This window comes from Tetrahymena thermophila (genome assembly GCF_000189635.1).
Source record: "Tetrahymena thermophila SB210 genomic scaffold scf_8254754, whole genome shotgun sequence".
Lineage (NCBI taxonomy): Eukaryota > Ciliophora > Oligohymenophorea > Hymenostomatida > Tetrahymenidae > Tetrahymena > Tetrahymena thermophila.
Genome location: NW_002476514.1, coordinates 241,872 through 265,098, shown reverse-complemented (window position 1 = coordinate 265,098; position 23,227 = coordinate 241,872). Strand labels below are relative to the sequence as shown.

Below are 23,227 nucleotides of genomic sequence, written 5' to 3'. Positions count from 1 at the left end.
TTATACATTTATACGATTTTTCAAAATTTAGATGAAATATATAAATATAATGCCCAGAAAATTTGAATATTTTTGCGAGAAAATATACTGTCCCTTTTAATAATTTAAAGAAAGTTAAACCTTTTATATAAAAAATCAAGATTGTTATCTTCTCTACTTTTTAAGTATGTAATATTGAAATTTTATAATGATAATTAAGATTGATTATATATTATCTCTTTGATTTTTATTAGCTTAACTTTGATCTTATCAATATATGAGTGCTCTTATGAATTTAATTATAACAAAACTATATCCTTTGCTTCTTAGCTTGTTACAATTAATCTAATTATTTGATCTTATTGTCTTTTTAAAAATCTTAAAATGGTATTTAATTTTTTTTAAATTATTAATTTTTAACCTTGTAAAAAATAAAATAGATTTTAGTTTTATCATAATCAAAATAATTATTTTGTTTATTAAATTATTGCGTATACCTATAATATTTTAAATATGAATGAATATTATTCTAAATTAAAAATCAAATATGTTTAATATCATAATTTAATCTATTATTCGATTGTAAATCTAAATCAAATCAATTATTAAATGTAATCATCCTCATAATCAATTATGTAAATTTAATAATTTTTTGATACAAATTTTTATACTGTAAATTAAATATTTTTTAGAAATAACTTTTTATAGTGTAAATTTGTAAAATTGTGCTAAAAAAATCAAACTTATTTTTAGGGGTAAGATTAAAATAGAAAGAAAGTAAATTATTCAAAGATTTTCTATAAATAAATATATAAGCTTAAGCTCTAATTGAAAAAATAAACAAACCATAATTAATAAAAAGGAGAGAAAGTATATTAATACATTTTTTTAAATAATAGTTCTTATTAAATTAATTGCTTGAGAATATTAATTAACTGTATATTTAATTATTTATTTATTTATCTTTTGAAAAGATAATCATCATTTTACTTTTAAAAATGACTATAATAACTTTAAATTAAAATCATTGTATGTTGTTGCTATAAAAAGTGGTTTTAATTGAAAAAAAAATATGAAATTGATAAAATTTGTTTTTTATTTTGTTAATAAAAAGCTCTTTCATCTCTTGTTAATTATGTTATCCACTAAATAGAATAAATATATTTTATTTAAAAATATTTTTAAAATTAACTCTGCATTTCTAACTGAAAAGCATAGTATCAGAAAATGGTTTACTGATCTTACCTAATCTCTACTTACACTTTCACATTAATTAATAATAACTTAGAGAGAAAATAATATACCTTATAAAGCGGTTTTTGAGTTCTATAAGTAAAGAAATAGATTTCGAAAGCTATTGAATATTTTATTTTTAATTATAATTTTGTTCTTCAATTCATCAGAAATTCAGACATCTTTTAATATTTCATCGAAGAATTTAGATAATTATACATATCTAAAGCCAAATAATTAACATTATAAAGAAGCATTAAACAATAATGTTAGCTCTATCTAATTTATAAAATGAACTTGAATGGTAAAAAAGGTATATATTATTAGAAAACAACTAAAAAAATACTCTTTTAATACTTCTATGAGCTACTAGAGGTAAATACTATTCATTCCTATCTAAAGAGCATTTGCAAAGACTAAAAAATGCAAGTATACGCACCTCTAAACTAAAATGTGAATTTAAGACTAAAAAAAATTAATTTGCATAAAATATCTTTAATTATTTTGTTCTTACTTTTCTTCAATAAAATATATAGCCAATATCTTGTCTTTATTTACCTATGATTTATTGAGCTGACTTTTATATAGAAGCTTACCATTTTTATTGCAGAGCTTTAAAATATTATTGGTGTATCATAATTTTGAGTCAAGCTTTAAAAAAATAGAAAAGCAGAGTAATAGTTGTTTTTTTTGTTTTAATTATTAATCAAATTGAATTAATTAATAGTATTTTTCTGCTTAAAGGTAAATACTTTCAAATATCTAAATTAAATTTAAAATAATTTAAAGATCTATTACTGAAGCAAATTAAAAAGCTAACATTTTGCTTATCTAAATTGATTACAAATTGTTAATTATTCATCTGCCCAGAATAATAAGATTCTATTATGTTTGATTAATTTTATGCAAGGTAAATAGAAATTTAATAGAAAAATTAGAACACTAGCTTATTTTGTTTACAGTAAATTAAATAAACTAAGATAATTATCTGTCTCTGTTTAAGATTAAAAATGAAATTTTCAGTTTTTATTTGAAAAAATTATCATTACATCTCAAAAGCTCCTCTTCTAATAAAAGACAATTAGGTAAAAAAGCTACACCCATTCTTTTTATTAATTATTTGAATAATAAAAAATAAATCACAAATAAATTGATTCATGAAATGATAATTAAGAAATTGATAAAAATAATAGGAAATTAAAGAAAGAAATTGATTAATCTTACTAAAAGATTAATGTTAAGATACTTACTTAAAAATAATGTATTAATATTAAAATCATTAAAGCAATTCCATGTAATTAATTAAGGTAAGCTATTATTCATATATAATACGCAGTGAATCCAATATAAATAAAATAGCATATTTTTTAAGAAAATATATTTTCATTTTAAAAAATAACTCAAGAATTAATATGACCTCCACTACTTTTGTATGAAATATTTATTCGTTGAATTGAAAAAAAATGAAACTAATATACTACACATCTTATTATTATTAACTCATAATTTTTGGCAAGGTTACTTTGCTTTACCTATCTATTTTAATAGTTGATATTTTTCTTTCTAAAATATTAATAGATGTAATTTAATATACTCTTTGTTTAATTAACATGAAATTCTGTAAGTTAATTATTTTTGAATTACCTCAATAATAGATAAAAATTACTAGCAGCTATTAGATTTTGCTATTTTAATCTTTCATATATTAATAATAGCCAAAATTATTTCACTATCAATCATCCTTAAGATAATAAATATTTTAAATAAATCAAATTTTTGTCAAATCTAACTTTTTTATAAATAAAAATTAACGCTATTAATACTATTCTTTCTTAGACTTGATAGCAAAAAATAAAAAAACACTTTATTTATTTTTTAATTTGTATATATTTAATTGATAAATCTATTTATTTATTTGTTGCTTTTGAAATTTCTATCAAATTTGTTTACTCTTACTTAGTAATATTAATGTGAGTGGGTAGGGTGGGTAAATAAATATGTTTTCTCATAATTCTTGAATTAGGTTGTGGTTCCTCAAATTTTTAAATTAAGTAGGAAATTTTTTAGTTCAGATTTTTTATATTTTAAGGTTATTTATTTTTAGATATATATAACAGTGAGTATACTTATATATTATCTTCTTTAGGATTTATTACCTACAATTATTTCCATTAAATTGATTAAAAAAACCATACATTTTGCAAGTCTTTAATTACCTAATTTTCTATTCGAAATATATCAAATTAATAATGTGTAATCATCTTTATGTAAATTTGTAGACTGGCGTAATATTAAAATATATTAAGAGTGAAGAGCGTTTCGCAGCCCATTTATAACATTTCATCAAAATTAAAGGAAATAAATTATATTACTTTTTTATTAATAGTAATTTTTTGAAATCTGCGAATAATTTTTTATATGTGAGTGTCAGTTAAATTTATTTTATATTTTTAAATAGAATTTTTAAAATTTAAAGTATTTTATTTTTATATGAATTTCTAATAAAAAATTTGAAAATAATATCAATTTTTAACTTTAATAATGGATTTAAAATATAACAGTAGGAAGATGTAATAGCCTTAAAAAATAGTGAGAGAAAAAATATCTTAGTTACTATTTAATAACCCTTTTTACTTAGTAATCTTACATTTGATAAAATAGCATACTAAAGTAATCTATCAGCAAGTAAAAATATTATTTACATAGATTAAGTTTAAAATTGATAATATGCATGTGTTAACTTACAACTTTTTTAGCAATCTAAATATTTAAATAAAATTTAATTAAAAAGTAGTTTTTCCATTTTTTGTAATTTAATTATGATATATCTAATAAAAAACTGTCATGAATATTAAAAATACATTACTATTCTTCATAAAATCTAAACCATATATCAAGTTTTTTTTTTGTTCTTTTATTATTGCTTTCATAATAAATAATACATTATATGCATGCTTACAATTTACTTATTATTCCTTTAATTTTATATTTATTGTAATGATAAGTAAGTTTGTTTATTACTTATGTAATATACAGTTCAAATTATAAATATTAATAGTTAGTTAATTGATCGATTTAGATTTCCTGATAAATTCTTGTTTAAATTTACTTTACAATTTTATTAACTAAATTTGCTGTGAAATTTATCAGTTCTGAATCTGCATTATTTTTATCAATAATAAGAATTTTTTATGAGTTATATTTTAATTAGATGTTTGTTTATAAATTTGATAGTGAATAAAAACAAGACAACCTAAATTAAAAATTCAAATAGCCAATTATTCAATTAAGTATTTTCAGAATGAATAAAACAAAGAAATAGCCACTTTTTACTCAAGAATAAAAAGTTGTTATATTTTTATTAATTTTTAAGTAGAATTTTTATATGTTATCCTTGAGATTTGTTGTCATTAATACTCTCTCTTTCTTTATATGTGGTTGAATTACTATGGTTAAGTAACAAATAGAAATCTTAATGTAACTAAATTCTGATCACCGTATTATCTATTACTACTTTTTCTATTAAATTAAACATCTTGCTAACTCAAAGTAATTATTTCATTTAACGATAGCTATAAGATTCTAAAAAATTAAAAGTAAACCTCTGGTCAGATATATTTAATCAGTTTAATTGCCAAGTTAATTTATTGGAGGGTAGGGAAATAAGTCTATTTTAAAACCCGTATTTTTTTAATTAAATAACTTTGACCTTTTTTTTAGTTTATTTATAATAATAATATTAATATAAAAAGATACGAGTTTTACCATAGGTAACAACTTGAGTTTTTAGTCAATAATCACTTAAATTAATTATTATTTGTTATTTAGTTATTTTGATATTATCCTGTTCTCACAGTTTATGTAAACAAACCAAAAGTTTTTAAAACATCGACAATACATTTTGCAGCAAAATAAATAATCCTTTTGATTCCTATTAAATTATATTAGTTTACTTTACATTAAATTTCATCACTTCATTATTAATTAAATGCGAAAAGTTCTATTTAAGTTATTTAAATTTTCTAAGCAAATTCCTTTACATATTTTGATATATTGAAGAACTGCACTTATTAAATATAAACAATTAATTTAATAAAAAACAATACAAAAACAAATTCAAGAACTTCTAAAAAAATGGACTAAAATAACTAAAATTAGTTGATTATTAAAAACAACATTCTCTATTTGGCTAAACAAAGTGGTTAAGCCATTCCTAGCCAAAGAAATTTACTAAATAAATGGTTCTAAGATTCTATAAAGACCTATATATTTGAGTCTTATGCATCTCCTCTGATCGCAGATTACCTAAAATTAAAAACCTCCACAGAAGTCAAAGCCTTTATCCACAAAAAAACAGACAAGAATAAACCAAAATACATGGGAATCATTGAATAATATTTTATTTATCTCAAATAATGCAATAAATAAGATGCCTTTATAAACAAACTTCAATAAATACTTTTGAATCCTGAAGACATTACTTCAATGAAAAATCAACTCTCTTACAATACAATGAAAACTGTTAGAAAATAGTTCGTGTGTTTACTAATCCTAAAATACTTTGAATTATTTGGCCAATAAGAAATGTCCTCCTTTTATGATTTGTGGAACATATGCTTCCCCTAAGAACTTCAAGTCAAAAAAAAACTCTCTAGGTTTGATAAAAAGAGCGATAATAAAGACTTAAAAAGCATTCATCTTAAATAAGATTTTGATTAAGACAAATCTTTACACAATTTACACACTCCTATTAACTTCTTAAATCGCAGCACTTTTTTTTCCTCTAAAAATTAATCAGAAATATCTAACTAAGAAATTTTCACAATCTCAACTATTTTAGGGATAAAAAATTAATATCAAGTAAAATAAGATCAAAGCTTTTAAATTAGCAATAACTTTAATTTTAACTCTGAGAAAAAACCAATAAATAATAGAATATTTGAAGAAGAAAGTTATGAAGAAGAATCTATGAACCATTATCTGCAATTTAATAACTTTTCAAATTCGTTCTAAAATGAATAATAACAATCTATTTAAATTAATTGTGATGAAGACTATTTCGAAAAGTATTAAAATTAATAAGAATTTTTCAATGTCTCATAAGATTAATAGTGCTTTTAATAATAAGGATATTATGAAGATTAACTTTGTGAAATTAGCTATCCTTAAAATTTTCATTTTTAGTAATAAAATAATAACTAAAACATGAACTAAATTAATCAAAATTGATAAATTAATGCTAATACCATTAACCTTCATATTATCAAATTATTCTTTTATAACACTATCTCTAAAATAAAAAAATTAAAATAAATAGAAACATAACTAAGTTCTTATTCACTATAAAAAATAAATATATTATTTATTAACTATATAATCTATTATAGTTAATTTCACTCTATTTATATGTCATATAACAAATAAAATTTAATTAATTTTGATAAATTTAATATTAAATCGTTTATCAATAAAATAGTTTTATAAAATAATATTTAAAATATTTAATATCTATTTTCATTTTACAATTTTTATTTAATTGATGGATGTGAGTAAATACTGCAAAATCACTTAATCTGGAGACTCAAAGTATGAAACAAAAGAATGCTTAGAATTTTCATTTATAATCTAAATACTAATTAAAAAATCTTAGGATATTTGAAGCTTATTTAAGGATATAAGGTATTTTTACATTCTTGCGTTATTCTATTAATTTACCCATAATTTGTTAAAATTAAAGATAGATATTGATCTGGTCATTTAAATGATCATAAAATAAGAAAAATTAATACTATAAATATGTTACCATTAAAATAATACAAAGTTGTTATTTAATTTATTATTTTAAATGAGTTATTATTTATTTCTCTGGTCTACTTTATTTTTTTAATAATGTTTTTTTTTATCTTTCTATTTTACATAGATGGCATAAATAGATTTCAGAGTTTTATAAACAAGTGAAACAAATTAAATTTCAAAGAAAGCCTTCTTAAATGAAGTAAAAATTCAAAGCTAATTTTGATTTTTTAGATTTAAGAATCAATTTACATATACTTTGATAATTTAATTGCCAAATAGAGTTAATAATAAGTAGAAATAAGTTGGATCATTATAAAAGGATATCAGCTTTAACAAAAAAAATAAAATAACAGCAAGACATTTATTAAAGGGAGAGAAATCGATCAGAGTTTACAAGATGAAATCACTTACTTAAGAGTCATATCATCTTTAATAATGATGTAAAATTTATGGTTTGAATCATTTTTATTGAGATAGTTAATAAAATCAAAATGAGCGATGATTGCTTTATATAAGAAGTTATAGCATTAATAATGGTAAATTAATTATATAAACTCTTCTTTCTAAAGAATCAATCAAATAAAAATTTAGTTAGCTAGCATAAAAGGAGAATAATTTTTAAAGGATATAGATTGATTGATTCATTGATTAGGTTCAAATAATAATTTGACTTTGAATTAAGCAATCTAAATAAAGTTTTCATCAACGAAAATTGAAAGATTGAAAAGAGCAAAGAAGAAAAACAATATCTTAAAATGGTTAAATAAAAATACAACTAATTTAGATATTAGAAGAAAATGTTTATCGTTTTTATTTTCATAAGTGATTATATGTTTATAATTATTTGCAATCTTGAAAAAATTATTCAATATGTTAACATAAAGCTAATTTAAATTATTTGTTTATAATATATGTCTTAATATTAAAATTGGAAACTATGAGTACTAATTTTTCACTATTGTAAATAAATGAACTAGCTAAATGCGAAGCTTTGTGGCATTGCTAGTAAGTAAAATGTATTTTAAACTTTCTAATGTAGAAAATTGAGGTATTAATGAACACTAATACCTTTAATTAATTATTGAAAATTAAATAAATATCTAAAATGTCATATTGATTATATTGATTGGATTAAAAACAAAGAAATATGCCTTTTATACTTATTAATTTTCTCAAAAAAGGTAAAAGAATAATCGAAGCAATCTATATGATTTCATTTTTTTCTTTAACTCAAAGCTCTAAATACTTAAACAAACACATTTGTTAATTCATGTATAATACTATCTTATCTTACCTAAATAGAGAATAGAAAAAATATTAATTAGTGTAAAATTAAATATGTTCTATGATGAAAATGTTTTCGTAACTAACCAAATAAATTTCCTATAAAGGTTTTTTATTATTATATATCTCTAATATAAAAAGAAAATTTGATCATGAAAAATTAAGGTAATATGCTATTCTAAATACTAAAAGATTCGAAATAAATAGTATGTTAGTATGTGTCATTAATTTATTAAAAAATAATTGTTAATATTAGTTTCTTATGTTAATAAATGTAAATTCATACTTCTCTTTTAAGAAGCATATCTTCTTCATATTTTTTGTCTACTCTAAAGAAGATAATTTAATTTTTTAAATTTAACTAACCAATTTCTTAACTTATAGAATGAGTTTGGTATGTATTTTTATTATAATTTGTTTTTCTAGACTAAGGTTACAATGATTGAAAATGATTAAATTTATTCAAGATTAGAATATGGAATTGATTCAATTAGATAATAAATATTAAAGTAATTAAAATAAAATATTTTCGAAAATAAATACAGTTTTCTTGTAAAAATAATGATATTTATCTTAAAATAAAATTTTCTAATGAAGAATATTATTTAATTTAAAAACCAACTTACAAAGCTCTTTATTAAACTTACTTAGATTTCTTACAATTTTATAAAAATATAGCTTTAATTTTTAAATAGATTATTTTTACAAAGCAAAAAAAAAAATAATTTTTATTAGATCTGGACTTTTAGTGAATAAATTGGTATTTTTGAAATATAATTACTTAGAAATATTTTATTTCATTTTTAAATAAGCATATTGAGCTTTTCTATTAAAGTACTAACCAATTATTAATTTATCGACTAAGAGATTATCAAATAGATATTTGTTTTTAATTGAATTAATACAAAATGAATTTAATGCAAATCCTCATAAATTATTACATTATTTACATTTATTATAAATAGTATAAAAAATTTAAAAAAAATAATTTATACTTAATTTTTAGATGAACTCTCTTTAATTTAAAATTATTTTAAGGTATATTATTAGTTTAAATTATGTGAAATTAATTGCGTGATTTCAATAAGTTTTTATTTAATAATGAATCAAGCCTTTATATTACCTACTTATAATTTCTAATTAACTTACAAAAAATATAGTAAAAAATAAAGTCTATTTATGGCTAAAAAAATGAATTTATATCACAAAATAGATTTAAAAGCGGTAAAAAGCTATTCATAAGATAAAATAGTAAAGTAAAGTATTCAAAATATAAACAATAATATGTATGAATTTTATAGAATTCTTTGAGAAAATACATTTTTGATTTTAATATTATTTCTTTGATCATTACTATTTTAAGATGCCTAATGATCAAAGAAGTCAATAAAACTTATTTGCAAAAACATTTACATAACCAATTCTAAAAGATGTGTGTCATCGCAATATAAAAACTAAGAAATTATATTCAAAAGCTTCATTAAAAATGGTACAATTTTGTAGAAATTATCTTAATATATTAATAATAATAAACTTTGCTTGTTTTAATAGCTGAATAATTTTTGGAAGCTTAATTCAATTAAAATGCTTAAAGAAAAGAGCTAAAATAGTTCATTTTATTACTTATCAATTTAATGTCACTAGTAAGATAAATCAAAATATAATAATGAAATAAAAAAAATATCGCAGTTTAAATATCCCTTCAAAAATTTAATGGCTTAAGTAGAAAAATATTTTTGAATCAATATAAACTTTACTATTTAATAGATAAATATTTTTTACATTCTATGAGTTTTTAATTGAAATAAACGAAATAAAGTAGTATTTATAAATACATTTTAAGGTAATAAATTTATTGAAGCATTTTCAAAAAGTATTAGAAAAGAAATACAATGAAAAACAATATTTTAAGTTAAGCATCTTTGAAATATATTTAATATGATATCTAAATATTATTATTAAATTTATTTGCTAATGTGATCTATTTGATTATAAAGGGGATTTTAAATACAAGTAATTAAATTTGCAAAGTATAAAATCTATTGTATTAATTACTGGTTAAATTAGCCTTAAAACATTTTTAATAGTTGTAAAATCAACAAATTAGACACTAATTATTTAATTTCAACTAATATCCATTTTTTTAATTAGCAGTTATTATATTTTCAATTTAAAAACGAAGTTTGAAATAAATCTATTTATTTAAAGATATCTTGAAAGAAATTTAGAGTAAACTAAATTTTGATATCAATAAAATTTATTAATGTAATCTTAATGTTTTTTATTAAAATTTTTATTAATAAACGGTAAAAGCAATTATATTTTAAGGTAAATATTTTTTAAATGAAAATAATTTAATTTTTAATTTATTTATATTGATAAAAAACTAAAATAATTTCTATTATTAGAAAAGAAAATGATTATACATTGATTATAGTTTTTATTTAACAAATTAATAGATTGTTTTAAATAAAACTAGTATGCCAAAATTAATCCTGTATTAAAATAATAAGAAACAATATCAAGATACATATTTAATCCAAATTGTTTCAATAAATATTATAGAGAAGGCAAAATATATTTTAAGGCAACTGTTTGTTTAAATCAATTTCTTATTTAATTAATTATTAAAGTAATCTTAATAAATAACATTAAGTAGGTGTTTTCTCATATGATAAAACCACAATTTTGATTAATTAGATTAAATTACTTTATATCTTTAGTATAAAATCAATTATCGCAAGTTGTAATGCGTAAATAATCGTATTAACCTTATCAAACAAAATCTTTTATAAAAATTATGATTAAATATATTTTAAGACAAATAATATTACACTAATCATAATTTTTAAAATTAAGTTATTTTAATAATAGAAAATTAAACAAATTTTGAAAATACAAAAAGCGTTTAGAGTAAATTTATTCATATAAAGCAAAGAATATCGAAGAAGGGGGTAGGTTATGAAAATGTAGGAACTTCTCAAAAAATTAATTTTAGCCATATATTCCAAAAAAATAGTTTAAGATTTAAAATATTAATCAAAAGAACACTCCCTTTTTTACCAAAATAAATAATAAAAATACATTTTTTAAAAGCTGTTACTTTGTTATTTAGCTTGATAAAATATGTAAATGTAAATTTTATTTTAACAATACTAATTTCATAATTCGATTTTTGTAATATATTTCAATGGTGGATTGATTTCTGATAATTATATTCTTTATTAACAATTAATTAAAAGTTGCTTTACATAAAATAAAAAAATGTTCTTGTCACTTCTTCAAACTATTTAATCTAAGAAGAAAAAAATTTAAATTATGTGGTAAAAAGTTAATTTATTATTATTCAAATGAAATACCATTAAATAATTGATAAAAGCGATTGTATTAATAATTTATTCTTTTTATTTTTCAATAGTTTGTAATTCAAATCCAATTAAAACCACATGAATTATGTAAATAATATCTTTTTTAACTTTTTCAAACTAATTTTAATTACTTTGTAATAATTTATTGATTTTAAAAGATTTTTGTCGTATTCTATCATTATAAACACTGTAAATGAATGTTTATTTAAAGAAGATATATATATTTTTAATATTTAAACTCATCTATATTTATTAAATCTAAAATAGTCCAAAATTAATGTTTTATTTTTAGATAGAAATTAATTTTATTATATAAATGACATGAAAAAATTAAATTTTACTATCTTATGTTAAAAATATAATTTATTCAGTTAATCTTGAAGTATTTACCATAGTTTTGGTAAATTAAGCTGTAAATTATTAATATAAAATCAGCATAATAATAAATAAGTATCAGGTTTTATATTTTTTGTGATAGGTTTCCACAATTAAAATTAGATTTTTAATAAGTCTTTGAGAACAGATAAGTATTTATTTTATCTAATTCGTAAACTATAATAAATTTTTTTTGATGTCTTAATCTAGATTTTATTAGTCTACGTTTATTAGCTGGTTGATATTACTGTTGATTGTTACTAAACTATAAAACAGATAATATCACTTTTATTAAAATTTAGTTTAATCATTTGAAAAAATCAAAACTAAATTATAATTTTGTATGCCTATTAGGAATTAATAATTTCAAGTTTACTTTAATTAGTGATTTACATCAGCTAGTTTATCGTTTTTAATCTATATCTTGATTTTAAGATTAGCGAAGAATACTTTTTAATTGATAAATCCTTTTGTTAGTATGCTAAAGTTACTAAATTATCAATAGTTCTTTCAGTGTATTTATATTTTTTTGCATTTTTACAATATATATAAACTAGTTGAATAGGATATTTAAAGCAGTTTGCTATTCATCAATATTTTTTTGTATCTTTTATATTATTTAGAAGAAACATAAATATCTAGAATATTTTTCATAGTTTTGAAAAGTTAAGTTATTGCAATCTATAAAATTTAAAATATTAGTTGAATGTAAATATTCTTTATTTATGTATATATTTTTGAGAGAACGAAATAAAAAGTTTAAATTTAACATATATTTTTCTATTTCTTTAAATTATTCTTTTGGGTACTTGTACTTGAGCTTAAATAGTTTCTAGTTATCTTGAAGTTATTAACTATAATATATAAAAATGAAAAATTTAAATAATCAGAATATATGATAATATAATATTTTCATTATTAAGAGAAATTCTTAAATATGTAAGTACAAAAAGAAGATCATTTTTTTAATAGCATCCAAATATATTAAATTTATTTAAAATATAGTAAAGTTAATTGAACTAATAATAGGATGCTTGTATTTTATTACTGTAAAATCTTAATTCTTAAAAAGTATATTAAATAAATTAATAAATTACAATTAAATGAAAAGAAATTAAAAAAATTAGTTTCAATAATATATCTAAATGAAATAAGATAATAACGAAGAACTCATTGTTTTAAATAATATTCTCTTCTTGGTTAATTTAAGTAAAACAAGTTAATCAAGTTCAAGAAATCTACTAAATAAATGGTTTTAAGATTCTATCAAGAGTTATGTATTAGAATCTGTTGCTGCTCCTCTGATAGTCAAACATCTTTGTTTTAGCTCTACCGCATAATTGAAAACATTTATTCACTCACAAAAAACTATTTAATGCAAACCTAAATACATGAGGATTATTGAATAGTATTTCTTCTATATCAAAAAATACAATCAAGAAGATCTATTTATATAAAATCTTTAGTAAATTCTTTCAAATCCTGAAGATATTACTTAAAGCAGCACAAAAAAAACATACAATACTTTAAAAACTGTGAGAAAATAGTTTGTATGCCTTTTAATCTTAAAGTATTTTAAAATATATGGATAATTAGAAGTACCTTCGTTTTATGAGCTGTGGAACATTTGCTATCCTTAAGAAATTTAAATAAAAAAAAAACTCACTAAGTTCGACAGATAAATTAAATCAGATATAAAGATCAAAGAAGAAGTCAATTGTAATGATTCTTTAATTTCCTCTACTGATCATTTTTTGAATTGTAGTTCCTCACTTTCTTTATCCAATTAATAAGACTATTTAAATTAAGAAATTTCTACTTATATAAACTCAAGAAAAAATAGTGATAAGTAGTTGTTCGAAAACACGAATAATGATGCGTAAAGTAGTGATTATTCTGATTACAATTCATGCAAATAACCAATTAATAATAGAATATTTGAAGAAGATAGTTATGAAGAAGAATCTATGAACCATTTTCTGTAATTTAACAAACAATTCTAATAATAAAATGAAGAGCAATCTACCTATTCAAAAGATTAATTTGATAATGACTAAGTATTATAGAGAGGACAATATTAATTGTAAAATTTTTAACAAAATACATAATTCAATTGATAATAAAGCTATTTATTTCATAAATGTTCCCTATTAAAAACAATATTATATTAAAATTTCATTTTTTTGCAATTAGATAACCATCAAATGTAAATTAACACTTTCGTTTTGTGTTAAATCTAATATTATCTAATTAATAATTTATTTAAAAAAACATATATAAACTCATTCAGACCTACTTTGAATGAAGACACTAATTAATTAATCAATTATTTATTCATGCATATTTACCCTGAAAAAAAGTAAAATAAATTCAATATTTTAAATATTTATAGTTTCTAAAGGTATAAAAATCTATTTAGATTAATTAGATTAAATTTAATAAAAATTTCTTTACTGTTTCTAAGATTAAAATCAGTCTGTATTATTATAATATAGACCATAAAAATATAAATTAAATACAAGAAAATTGGAAATTGGAACAATTTTTTCCATTTTTCACATATCATAAAGTCAAAATCTTTAAATATCAGAATTTAATTTATAAAAGTGCTGTATTACAGTATAAATTTTAAACTCATAGTATATTTAAAAATAGATTTCTAAATAATTGCTTTCTACAGAATTTAATAATATTATGTTATTTTTCAATATTTTATTTATAATTTTTTTTCTAAATATTAATATTAAAACTATTTTAACTGAATAAATCTGTATTTTGAATTAAATTGATTTTATTTTAAAGAGCGAAATAGTTTTGAAAACAATAAATTAATGCAAATGCATTATAGCTAAAAATTAAAAAGTACTTTTCTAAAATATTATTTTTAAAAGCTTTTATAAATATGTTTTTCAGAAGCAGGAGGGAGTAAAATAATAGCAATCTGCTGCCATCTATGCAAAAATAATTAATATTGCTTTTATTATTAAAGAAACATCTTAAATAAGATATCTTCAACCCTATTAAAAACACAGTTTTATAAAATATAAAAAGTGCTTATATTTTTAACTCATTAATTTATGCTAGGTAGAAGTAGGTTAACTCAAGTAGAATGTCTAAAATTTTAACTAAATTAAACAAATATTATTTTTATTAATATTTTAAGTAAATTAAATAGCTTAAAATAAGTATTTATTCATCAAGTAGAAGTAATTTTTTCATAACTTCATTATCATTAATACTGATTAAATTAAAAGTATCGATTATATATGTAAATGAGTTTAGTTTTTTGTAAAAATTTTTGAGCGAGCAGTAGCTTATAATTAATTAATTCATCTAAAATAGTTCAGCATATTAAAACTTTGTTATAGTATGAAATAAAATTAGAAAAATATTTAAATTATTTGTTATTGCTACATTTGCCTAAATAAATAAATTAAGGGTGTTCTTTTGCTTTATATCTAAATTTTAATTTATCAAGCTAATTTTTAATTAAAAAAAGAGTGAAAGAGAGACTTGATAGAGAAATTGATTAATAAGGTCTTAAATTTTTTAAAGAATAAATACAAGATATCATTAAAAAGATCTTAAAATGTACAAAAAAATTTTGCTTCATTATTATAATAATAAAAACAAATATATATTTTTATTTTAATTAATACTAAGTAATTGGCTAAAATCTATCATTTAAATTCTAAGTTAATTAAAATTTTAGTAATCTTCATTAAAACTTTAAGAAATTAGCCTGAATATTTTATTAGATATGTATTAGACATTCGGGTTTGAGCCTTAAATTCATTAAATTCTTTATTTATTATCAATCAATTTTTTTTCTTTTATAATCATAAATAACGCTAATAACTAATAAAAAAAATATTTTTTAACTACAAAATCTAAACATATAAACAAAAAAATATATTCATGTTAAACATCCTAAAATATACTCTTAGTTGATTTATTTCAACAACCGGAAGAAAGATTTCTAGAAATATTTGTTGCAAAATTTATTATATATGGAGTAAAAAATATTAAAGGGGTAAGCGAATATTTTAAAAATGATTTAATCAGATTTTTAATACTAATAATTTTAAATAATAATGTATTATTTCATTCATAACTCTTAAATTAATAAAATTATTTGGAAAATATTTTGATGAATATTATTTATCTCTTTCTTTTTTAATATCAAATATTTTGTTCTATCTAAATCAATAACCACAAATTATCTAAATAGTTAATTTTGAAATTCTTTATTAATCAATTATTTTTAAATACCTTTAATTTCTACTTTAGGTTAAAGTTTTCATAAAAAATACATTTTCTATTTAAGGATATTTAAAATTTAATTCTAATCATACACCGCTAATTGTTTAAAACAATAATTTGATTTACTATATAATAAGAAAAGGACTTATTTTACAACTTTTAAAAGTAAGATTTGTTTAATGAAATAATTCAAAATATTTTAAGAAAAGAAGTAACTTAAATTCTTTTTAATTTTTTTTTTTTTGAAACTTAATAATTAATTGATCAGTCAGTGTAAATAAAATTAATATTTTTTAGATTAGATTACTTTGAATTAATAAACTGAAATTTTATGGCATTTATTCTTGATGTGCTTACATTATCTGAAATAATTATCTTTTTTGATTTGCCTAAAATTTGAGTTACAATGAAATAAGAATTAATTGGTATTCTCATTATTTATTTTCTATTATTTTTTAAAAAGCAGATTAGATTAATTTTTGTGTATTTCAAAAATAAATAACAACATTCTTTATTTTAGACTAAATTAATTTCTTTTAATGAAAATAAAAAAGAAAATAACAATCAAAATATTACTTCTGAAAATAATATCTAATAAAATTTACCTTTATAATTTAGCTTGATATCAAAGTTAAAATTATTAATCAATGGTTCATTTTAATATTCAGTTGCTATCATACAAAGAATCACAATTTTTAAGTAAAATTAATGGCACTTCAAAAACATAACTTTAATAAGTTATATGGTTATGGCAAAAAATAAAATAAATTATTTTTAAAAATATTTTATATCAATTAAAACAAACTTATAAATTTGTAAAATTAGTTAAATTACTCCTTTTTATTTTTGTAAAAATATTAATTTATAACAATAGATGTAAGCTTTATTTGTTTCTTTTTAATTTCTGATTAATCATTTCATTAATGTTGTGAGCAAATTTTTTGTGGTTGCTATTAAAATATATTGGGTTATTATTTTTTGATTTAAAAACCAAATATATTTTTAGATAAAAGTTCTTTATGCTTCGAATTTCTTTTAAAGGGTATTATGACTTACTTCTAATGATTTTATTTCTTTTAAATTATTTAAAATTCCTAATAAATTCTAAGCTTTTTATGGATTTTCTTTGTTGTTTTATAATCTTTTATGAAGATAATCATCCTAAAATTTATTATTTAACACAAATAGGATATTATTTGAGATAACATATCTGTTTAAATAAAGATAAGAAACTTAAAACAACAACCAAAAGATACTTTTAGTTTATTTATTATAACAAATATATCGGATATATTTTAAATTATTGCAATCAAATGCCAAACATTTTATAAGTTGAAAATATTAATTCAGAAATTATTATTGCCAATTAGAGTTAATGTGTTATATTCGTTATGTTTTAGGATAAATGCTATTTTAAAATGAAATTAATTTAAGCGTTGATATCTATTGTCTTTTTAAAGATAATTAAAAAATATTTAAGTGGCTTAGCTAGTTTTATTTTCAATAAAAAAGATTTATATCAAAATAGAGTATAAGAAAAAAGGGGATAGGACAGTGGCCTCATAAAATTTTTAAAATTTACTATTATGAACGGGATTTTAAAATATACATAAATTAATGGTAGTTTTAGTAAGTTAAATTTTATTAAAAGTTTCTCTTCAGAGGCACATTTAATAATTGATTAGTCTGTTTATCATTGATAAGGAATAAATATTTAAGAAGTTATAATTTAAGATTTTAAGTAAAGCTTAAGAATATTAAGGTTAGAATTATTTATGAATGAAGTGATATATCAATAAAATCTATGAGTTATGGAAGACCTCCTTCCCCTAAGAGATTTAATAGAAATAAACTCACCAAATATAACAAAAAAGAAAAAAATATAAATTTAAAAATGCTATCTCAAAATATTAATACCTAAAATGATAAAAAACTTTCTAATTATTAATCTAAAAAATTTGTAAATATTAATACTTTGTTTTCTTTTATTAGCGAACATAATATATCTCTTGAAAATTTAAGCAATTAAACATTAAATAATGTTGATTAATCTAATATATAATAATATGAAAATTTTTAAGTAAACCAAAGCTTAGTCAATATACCTTAAAAACAGCCTATTAACAATATGATATTTGAAGAAGAAAGCTACGAATTAGAGCCTAAGAGCAATTATCTACAAACAAATAATAATCTAGAGCTATTATAAGAAGAATAGATAAAAATCTAAAATTGAGGTACATGCAAAAACTATTTAAAAATAAAACTGTATTACAATTATTACCTTTAATAAGAAAATAATATCTATTTTTACAAAAAATTCATATCATATTTTACATTATTTTTTTACTTAAATAAAAAAATAAATTTATCCTCAACTTTATCATATTTATTTTACATAAATTAAAACAATTAAGTTTATGTATTATGTACCAAAACTTTGTCTTTTAATAGTAAGAGTATTTCACTGTAAATTAAACCAGATTTATTAATTATTGAATGATTTACAAATTACTTCTTCTTAATTACCCTAAACTATTCTTCCTTATTTTCGTTAATTTTGAATAATTTCTTTTGCTTTTTTAAATAATCATATATAAAGTGTACCTTTTTATGAAATAAAATACATTTTAAAGTTTAGTTTTATATTAGTTAGTTAGTTAGTTAGTTAGAGCTCTTAGGTTTAAGTATTAAAAATTTATTAAAGTATCTCAAACAAAATCTTTACTAAGATGAAAACTTATAAAAATCTTCAAGATTGAAGAAAAGTAGATAAAAAATGAAAGTGTTTTAAGTTAGCATTGAAAATATTCCGTTTTTGATATTTTACTAAAATTGTTTAAATATCTAGTTATAAACAAATATAAATATTCTGTTTAAAATTCTTGTAATAATAAGGAGGGACTAAATATCAGGAGAATATTTTTAGCCATTAAACACTTAAATATGTATGATTCCTTCTTTTCAAAAAGCCAAAATGATTATTTACAAAACCATCACAAAAAAATAAATACTTATCTACATAAATTCACATTATTATGCATCTAAGTTATATATTTCATTCAATTAAAGAATAAAGTTTAAAAAAAATATATTTAATATAAAATATTCTAATATTGCTAATCAATCCTACTATCTATAAACTAAATTCTACTTATATTTAGATAAGCTTATAAAATAACTATTAATGAAATTTTTATCTTAGTCATAATAATGATCACTAACATATTAACCAAATTTATTTTAATTGATAAATTATTATTACCAAAAATATCATAAATTAATATTTTTGTAATTTTTACTTATTATATATTTCTATTTTTCTTACTATTTTTATAGCTTTATATTTTAATAAAAATAATACAATTAAATATTTAACAAGTGAACAAATTAGGTTTGTATTAGAATTTTTAAAATGTAATTTAATTTATTTATTTATTTTTGAAAAAAAATTTTCCATCAAATAAATTAAATAACTTTATCAATTACTATCTAATATTTAGTTAGTTATGATAAAAAAAACTATTGTGATAATATAGCTACTACTGCATTATATTACTTACAATAAGTTTTTTATTCTACATCTTAATCATTTTCTTAATATTTATTTTTAAAACGCTTAAGAAAATTAATCAAAATACAGATAAAATTTATTTTTTTTAATTTTGAGATTCAAAAATTATTTACAGTAAATATATTTGTTTTTAAATTTTTCTAAAAAATTTATCCTTAGTTAAAATATAAAATTTTTATGTTCTTGATTTCTATACTGTGCTCGGTGCTCTAGGTGGGCATTTATTCAAAGTTACCCTAATTTTCTTCTTGTTTTTTCAATACTCCTTCAAAGCTTAAGTAAAATTAAATAGCATATTTATCAAATGGTTGATTATTTAGTTTGATTGATTAAATAGAGAAATATTTAATAGAAAATAAAAAATCTAATTGATCCTAAGTGTGTAGGTAAATTTTGTTTATGAAATATGTCTCTTTTTCTTAATATTAAAAATCTAATTCTCTTTTTGTTTTAATTTGTAATTCCCCTTCAAATACAAGCAAAATTAAATAGGATATTTATCAAATGGTTGCTTATTTAGTTTGATTGATTAAATAGAGAAATATTTAATAGAAAATAAAAAATATCTTTCTTTCAATTTACATAATTTTCATGGTTTTAAGACAATAAAATTTGATAAATATGTAACTAAATATTTAATTAAAATTTATTTTATGTATTTCATCAGAAATTCATTTATATCAATTGGAATTTAAAGTGTAGTGTCTATTAAAAATTAATTTGGTTTTTTTTACATTAAATTAATAGTTTGCATATTTAATTAGAAATAAAAGCTTTTATTTTAAGCTATTTTTAACTAATTCTTGATTTTAAATTACGCACATATATAATATGGAAATTTCGCTCTTAAAAACATATAAACAATTAATTAGATAAAAATCAACAAAAAAAAAAACTCAAATAATAACGAAAGAAATGAGCTAAATTAACTAAGGTGAGTTGATTATTATGAAAAATGTTCTCTTTTTAGCTTAATCAAGCAAAAAAAGCTTATAAAGCTAAAGAAATTTACTAAATAAATGGTTTTAAGATTCTATTAAGAGCTATTTTATGGAATCAGTTGCATCTCCCCTGATTGTTGATTACCTTAATTTAGAATCTGCCTAATCCGTTAAAGCACTTATCCGCTAATAAATTAACTAAAATAAGCCTATATATATGGGAATCATTGATTAATATTTTAATTATATTAATTAATACAACTAAAAGTACACTTTTACAGCAAAGCTTCAAGAGATTCTTTTGGAACCCATAGATATTACTAATTTGAGTTAAGATTGTTCTTACAATTGTATGAAAAAAGTTAGAAAATAATTTGTATCTTTTCTAATCTTAAAGTACTTTAATTTATATGGCCAACAAGAAATGTCATCTTTTTATGATCTTTGGAATAACTGCTTCCCCTAAGTTGTTTAAGTAAAAAAAAAACTTTCTAAATACGATACAAAGAGTAAAAGTAAAAGGTCATAAGCCAATCATAAATAAGAACTTGCTGAAAATAAGTCTTTAAATACTTCTTTAAACCTTTTAAATTCCAATAGCTCTACTCCTCATTCTAATAGATTAGAAATCACTGGTTTATAAGTAATCGAAATCCCAAATATTAAGATAATTAGCAATTCTGACTTATATTAAGTCCCTTTCTAAAGTGAAAGTGACTATAAATATGAACCTAATTCTTAAAAGTAACCAATTAATAATGGTATCTTTGAAGAAGACAGCTATTAAGAAGAATATATTAACTATTTTGATTAAAACTATAATTATTCTACCTTCTAATAAAATAAAGACTAATTTAATAACTAAGTTGATTATTAACCAATCAATTTCAATCATGAAGATTAATAACTACCTTTCTAAAACTAATAAGAATCTTTCTAAGATTAATAATAATTTTTAATAGACTAATAAGAATATTTATGCTATTAATAACATCAATTATATTAAAATAACTATTAATAAAATTATTATCTTAATCATAATGATGATTGATCACTAAAATTTTAACCAAATTTATTTTAATTGATAAATTATTACCAAAAATATCATAAATTAATCTTTTTGTAATTCTTACTTATTTACTTATTTACTCTAAAAATAAATAAATAATTAATTAAAACTTAGTATTTATTAAATATCTTCTTAAATATTATATATAAAAAAAATAAATTAGTATTAAAAATTTTACTTTTATTTACCATAAAAATACCTAAAAATTTATTTATTTTGCTATTTATAATTAATATTTTCATTCATTTATTTATTTACTAAAGCTAAAAAAATATTTTTAAAAAAGATATTATTTATATTTAATATGTTATGTAGTTATAAATTATAATATCTTTAATAATATTAAACACTGTAAAATGGAATTGAATCTAAAGAATACAATAAAATGTTTTTTGGACGCTCTTAAAATTTTAATTTGTTACAATCCAATCGCTCATCAAAATGTGATCAGGTGGTTATTCGAAAATTTATGGTATTACTGAATTGATTAATAAGTTAATTTACTTAAAATTAATTTTTGAAATAAAATGATAATAATTTGCATTAAAAAATAAAAAATGATAAAAAAGTTTCATAATTAAACAAATAAATGTTTTTTTAATGGTTTAAGAAAAACCAAATTCAATAATCACAATTTAAATTTTTAAATGCCAGTATATTTCTTATTTGTTTTATCAGTTAAATATTAATAATTAATACACATCATTTTTGCTACCAAAACATATTGAATTTTAAGTATTTATTTTTTATTAACAAATTAATATTTGAAATTACTCCTAATAAGATAAGGATAAATAAATAGCTGGTTTTTAATTTTGAAATTAAAGAAATCCAATTAATAAATCAATCAATCAAATTAATTTAAATATACTATTAAGCAAGCTAATAAAATAAATAGTAATAAAGTTAACTACATATATAAATGATAAAAATAAATATTAAATAGATTAGTTTGTAAAAAGAAGAAGCAAGCATTAAAAATATTAAAATAGAAAAGCATACTTTCAGAGAGACCGCATCTAATAATATGTTGGCAATCAAATCATTATTTTAATTCTATAAATATATGCCAAAGGTTTTTATTTTTTTTGTGTAATTGAATGATAGCATAAAGTAGATTAATGTAATTAAGTAGCTATAATGTTAACAACAGTAACTTAAATCTACAAATTTAACTATAATTTCTCCCAATTAATAAACATAAAGATTTGCTTTTGTTATTAAAAAATGAGCCCATATTTAGTTAGCAAATTGAAGTCAAAGATGTTAAAAATGAGAGTGTTGATCTAGATTGATGAAAATTTTTATTTGAATAATAAAACTTAAACAAATAATCTAGTAGAAA

At 19.0% G+C, this 23,227-nt stretch overlaps 6 protein-coding genes across 6 annotated transcripts; 5 read left to right on the top strand and 1 right to left on the bottom strand. All coding sequences in view use genetic code 6, as the record gives it.

Annotated features, from left to right (window-relative positions):
* Positions 1–1,370: 1,370 nt before the first annotated feature.
* Positions 1,371–1,698, bottom strand: TTHERM_000609419 (transmembrane protein, putative; the record flags this gene model as incomplete). The annotated part of the gene is made up of 2 exons (XM_012796186.1): positions 1,371–1,491; positions 1,559–1,698. 2 exons carry the CDS (start codon positions 1,696–1,698, stop codon positions 1,371–1,373), a joined length of 261 nt encoding a protein of 86 aa, XP_012651640.1.
* Positions 1,699–5,346: 3,648 nt separating this feature from the next.
* TTHERM_00609400 (hypothetical protein) lies at positions 5,347–6,441 on the top strand (the record flags this gene model as incomplete). The annotated part of the gene is made up of 1 exon (XM_001010581.1): positions 5,347–6,441. One exon carries the CDS (start codon positions 5,347–5,349, stop codon positions 6,439–6,441), a length of 1,095 nt encoding a protein of 364 aa, XP_001010581.1.
* Positions 6,442–7,132: 691 nt separating this feature from the next.
* TTHERM_00609390 (hypothetical protein) lies at positions 7,133–7,503 on the top strand (the record flags this gene model as incomplete). Its single annotated transcript, XM_001010580.2, has 2 exons — positions 7,133–7,207; positions 7,288–7,503. The coding sequence occupies 2 exons, from the start codon at positions 7,133–7,135 to the stop codon at positions 7,501–7,503; spliced, it is 291 nt and encodes a 96-aa protein (XP_001010580.2).
* Positions 7,504–13,123: 5,620 nt separating this feature from the next.
* TTHERM_00609380 (hypothetical protein) lies at positions 13,124–14,152 on the top strand (the record flags this gene model as incomplete). The annotated part of the gene is made up of 1 exon (XM_001010579.2): positions 13,124–14,152. The coding sequence occupies exon 1, from the start codon at positions 13,139–13,141 to the stop codon at positions 14,150–14,152; it is 1,014 nt and encodes a 337-aa protein (XP_001010579.2). The 5' UTR covers positions 13,124–13,138.
* A 3,950-nt stretch (positions 14,153–18,102) lies between these two features.
* On the top strand, positions 18,103–18,534 carry TTHERM_00609370 (hypothetical protein; the record flags this gene model as incomplete). The annotated part of the gene is made up of 1 exon (XM_001010578.1): positions 18,103–18,534. The coding sequence occupies one exon, from the start codon at positions 18,103–18,105 to the stop codon at positions 18,532–18,534; it is 432 nt and encodes a 143-aa protein (XP_001010578.1).
* Positions 18,535–20,787: 2,253 nt separating this feature from the next.
* Positions 20,788–21,864, top strand: TTHERM_00609360 (hypothetical protein; the record flags this gene model as incomplete). Its single annotated transcript, XM_001010577.1, has 1 exon — positions 20,788–21,864. The coding sequence occupies one exon, from the start codon at positions 20,788–20,790 to the stop codon at positions 21,862–21,864; it is 1,077 nt and encodes a 358-aa protein (XP_001010577.1).
* Between the last annotated feature and the right edge of the window lie 1,363 nt (positions 21,865–23,227).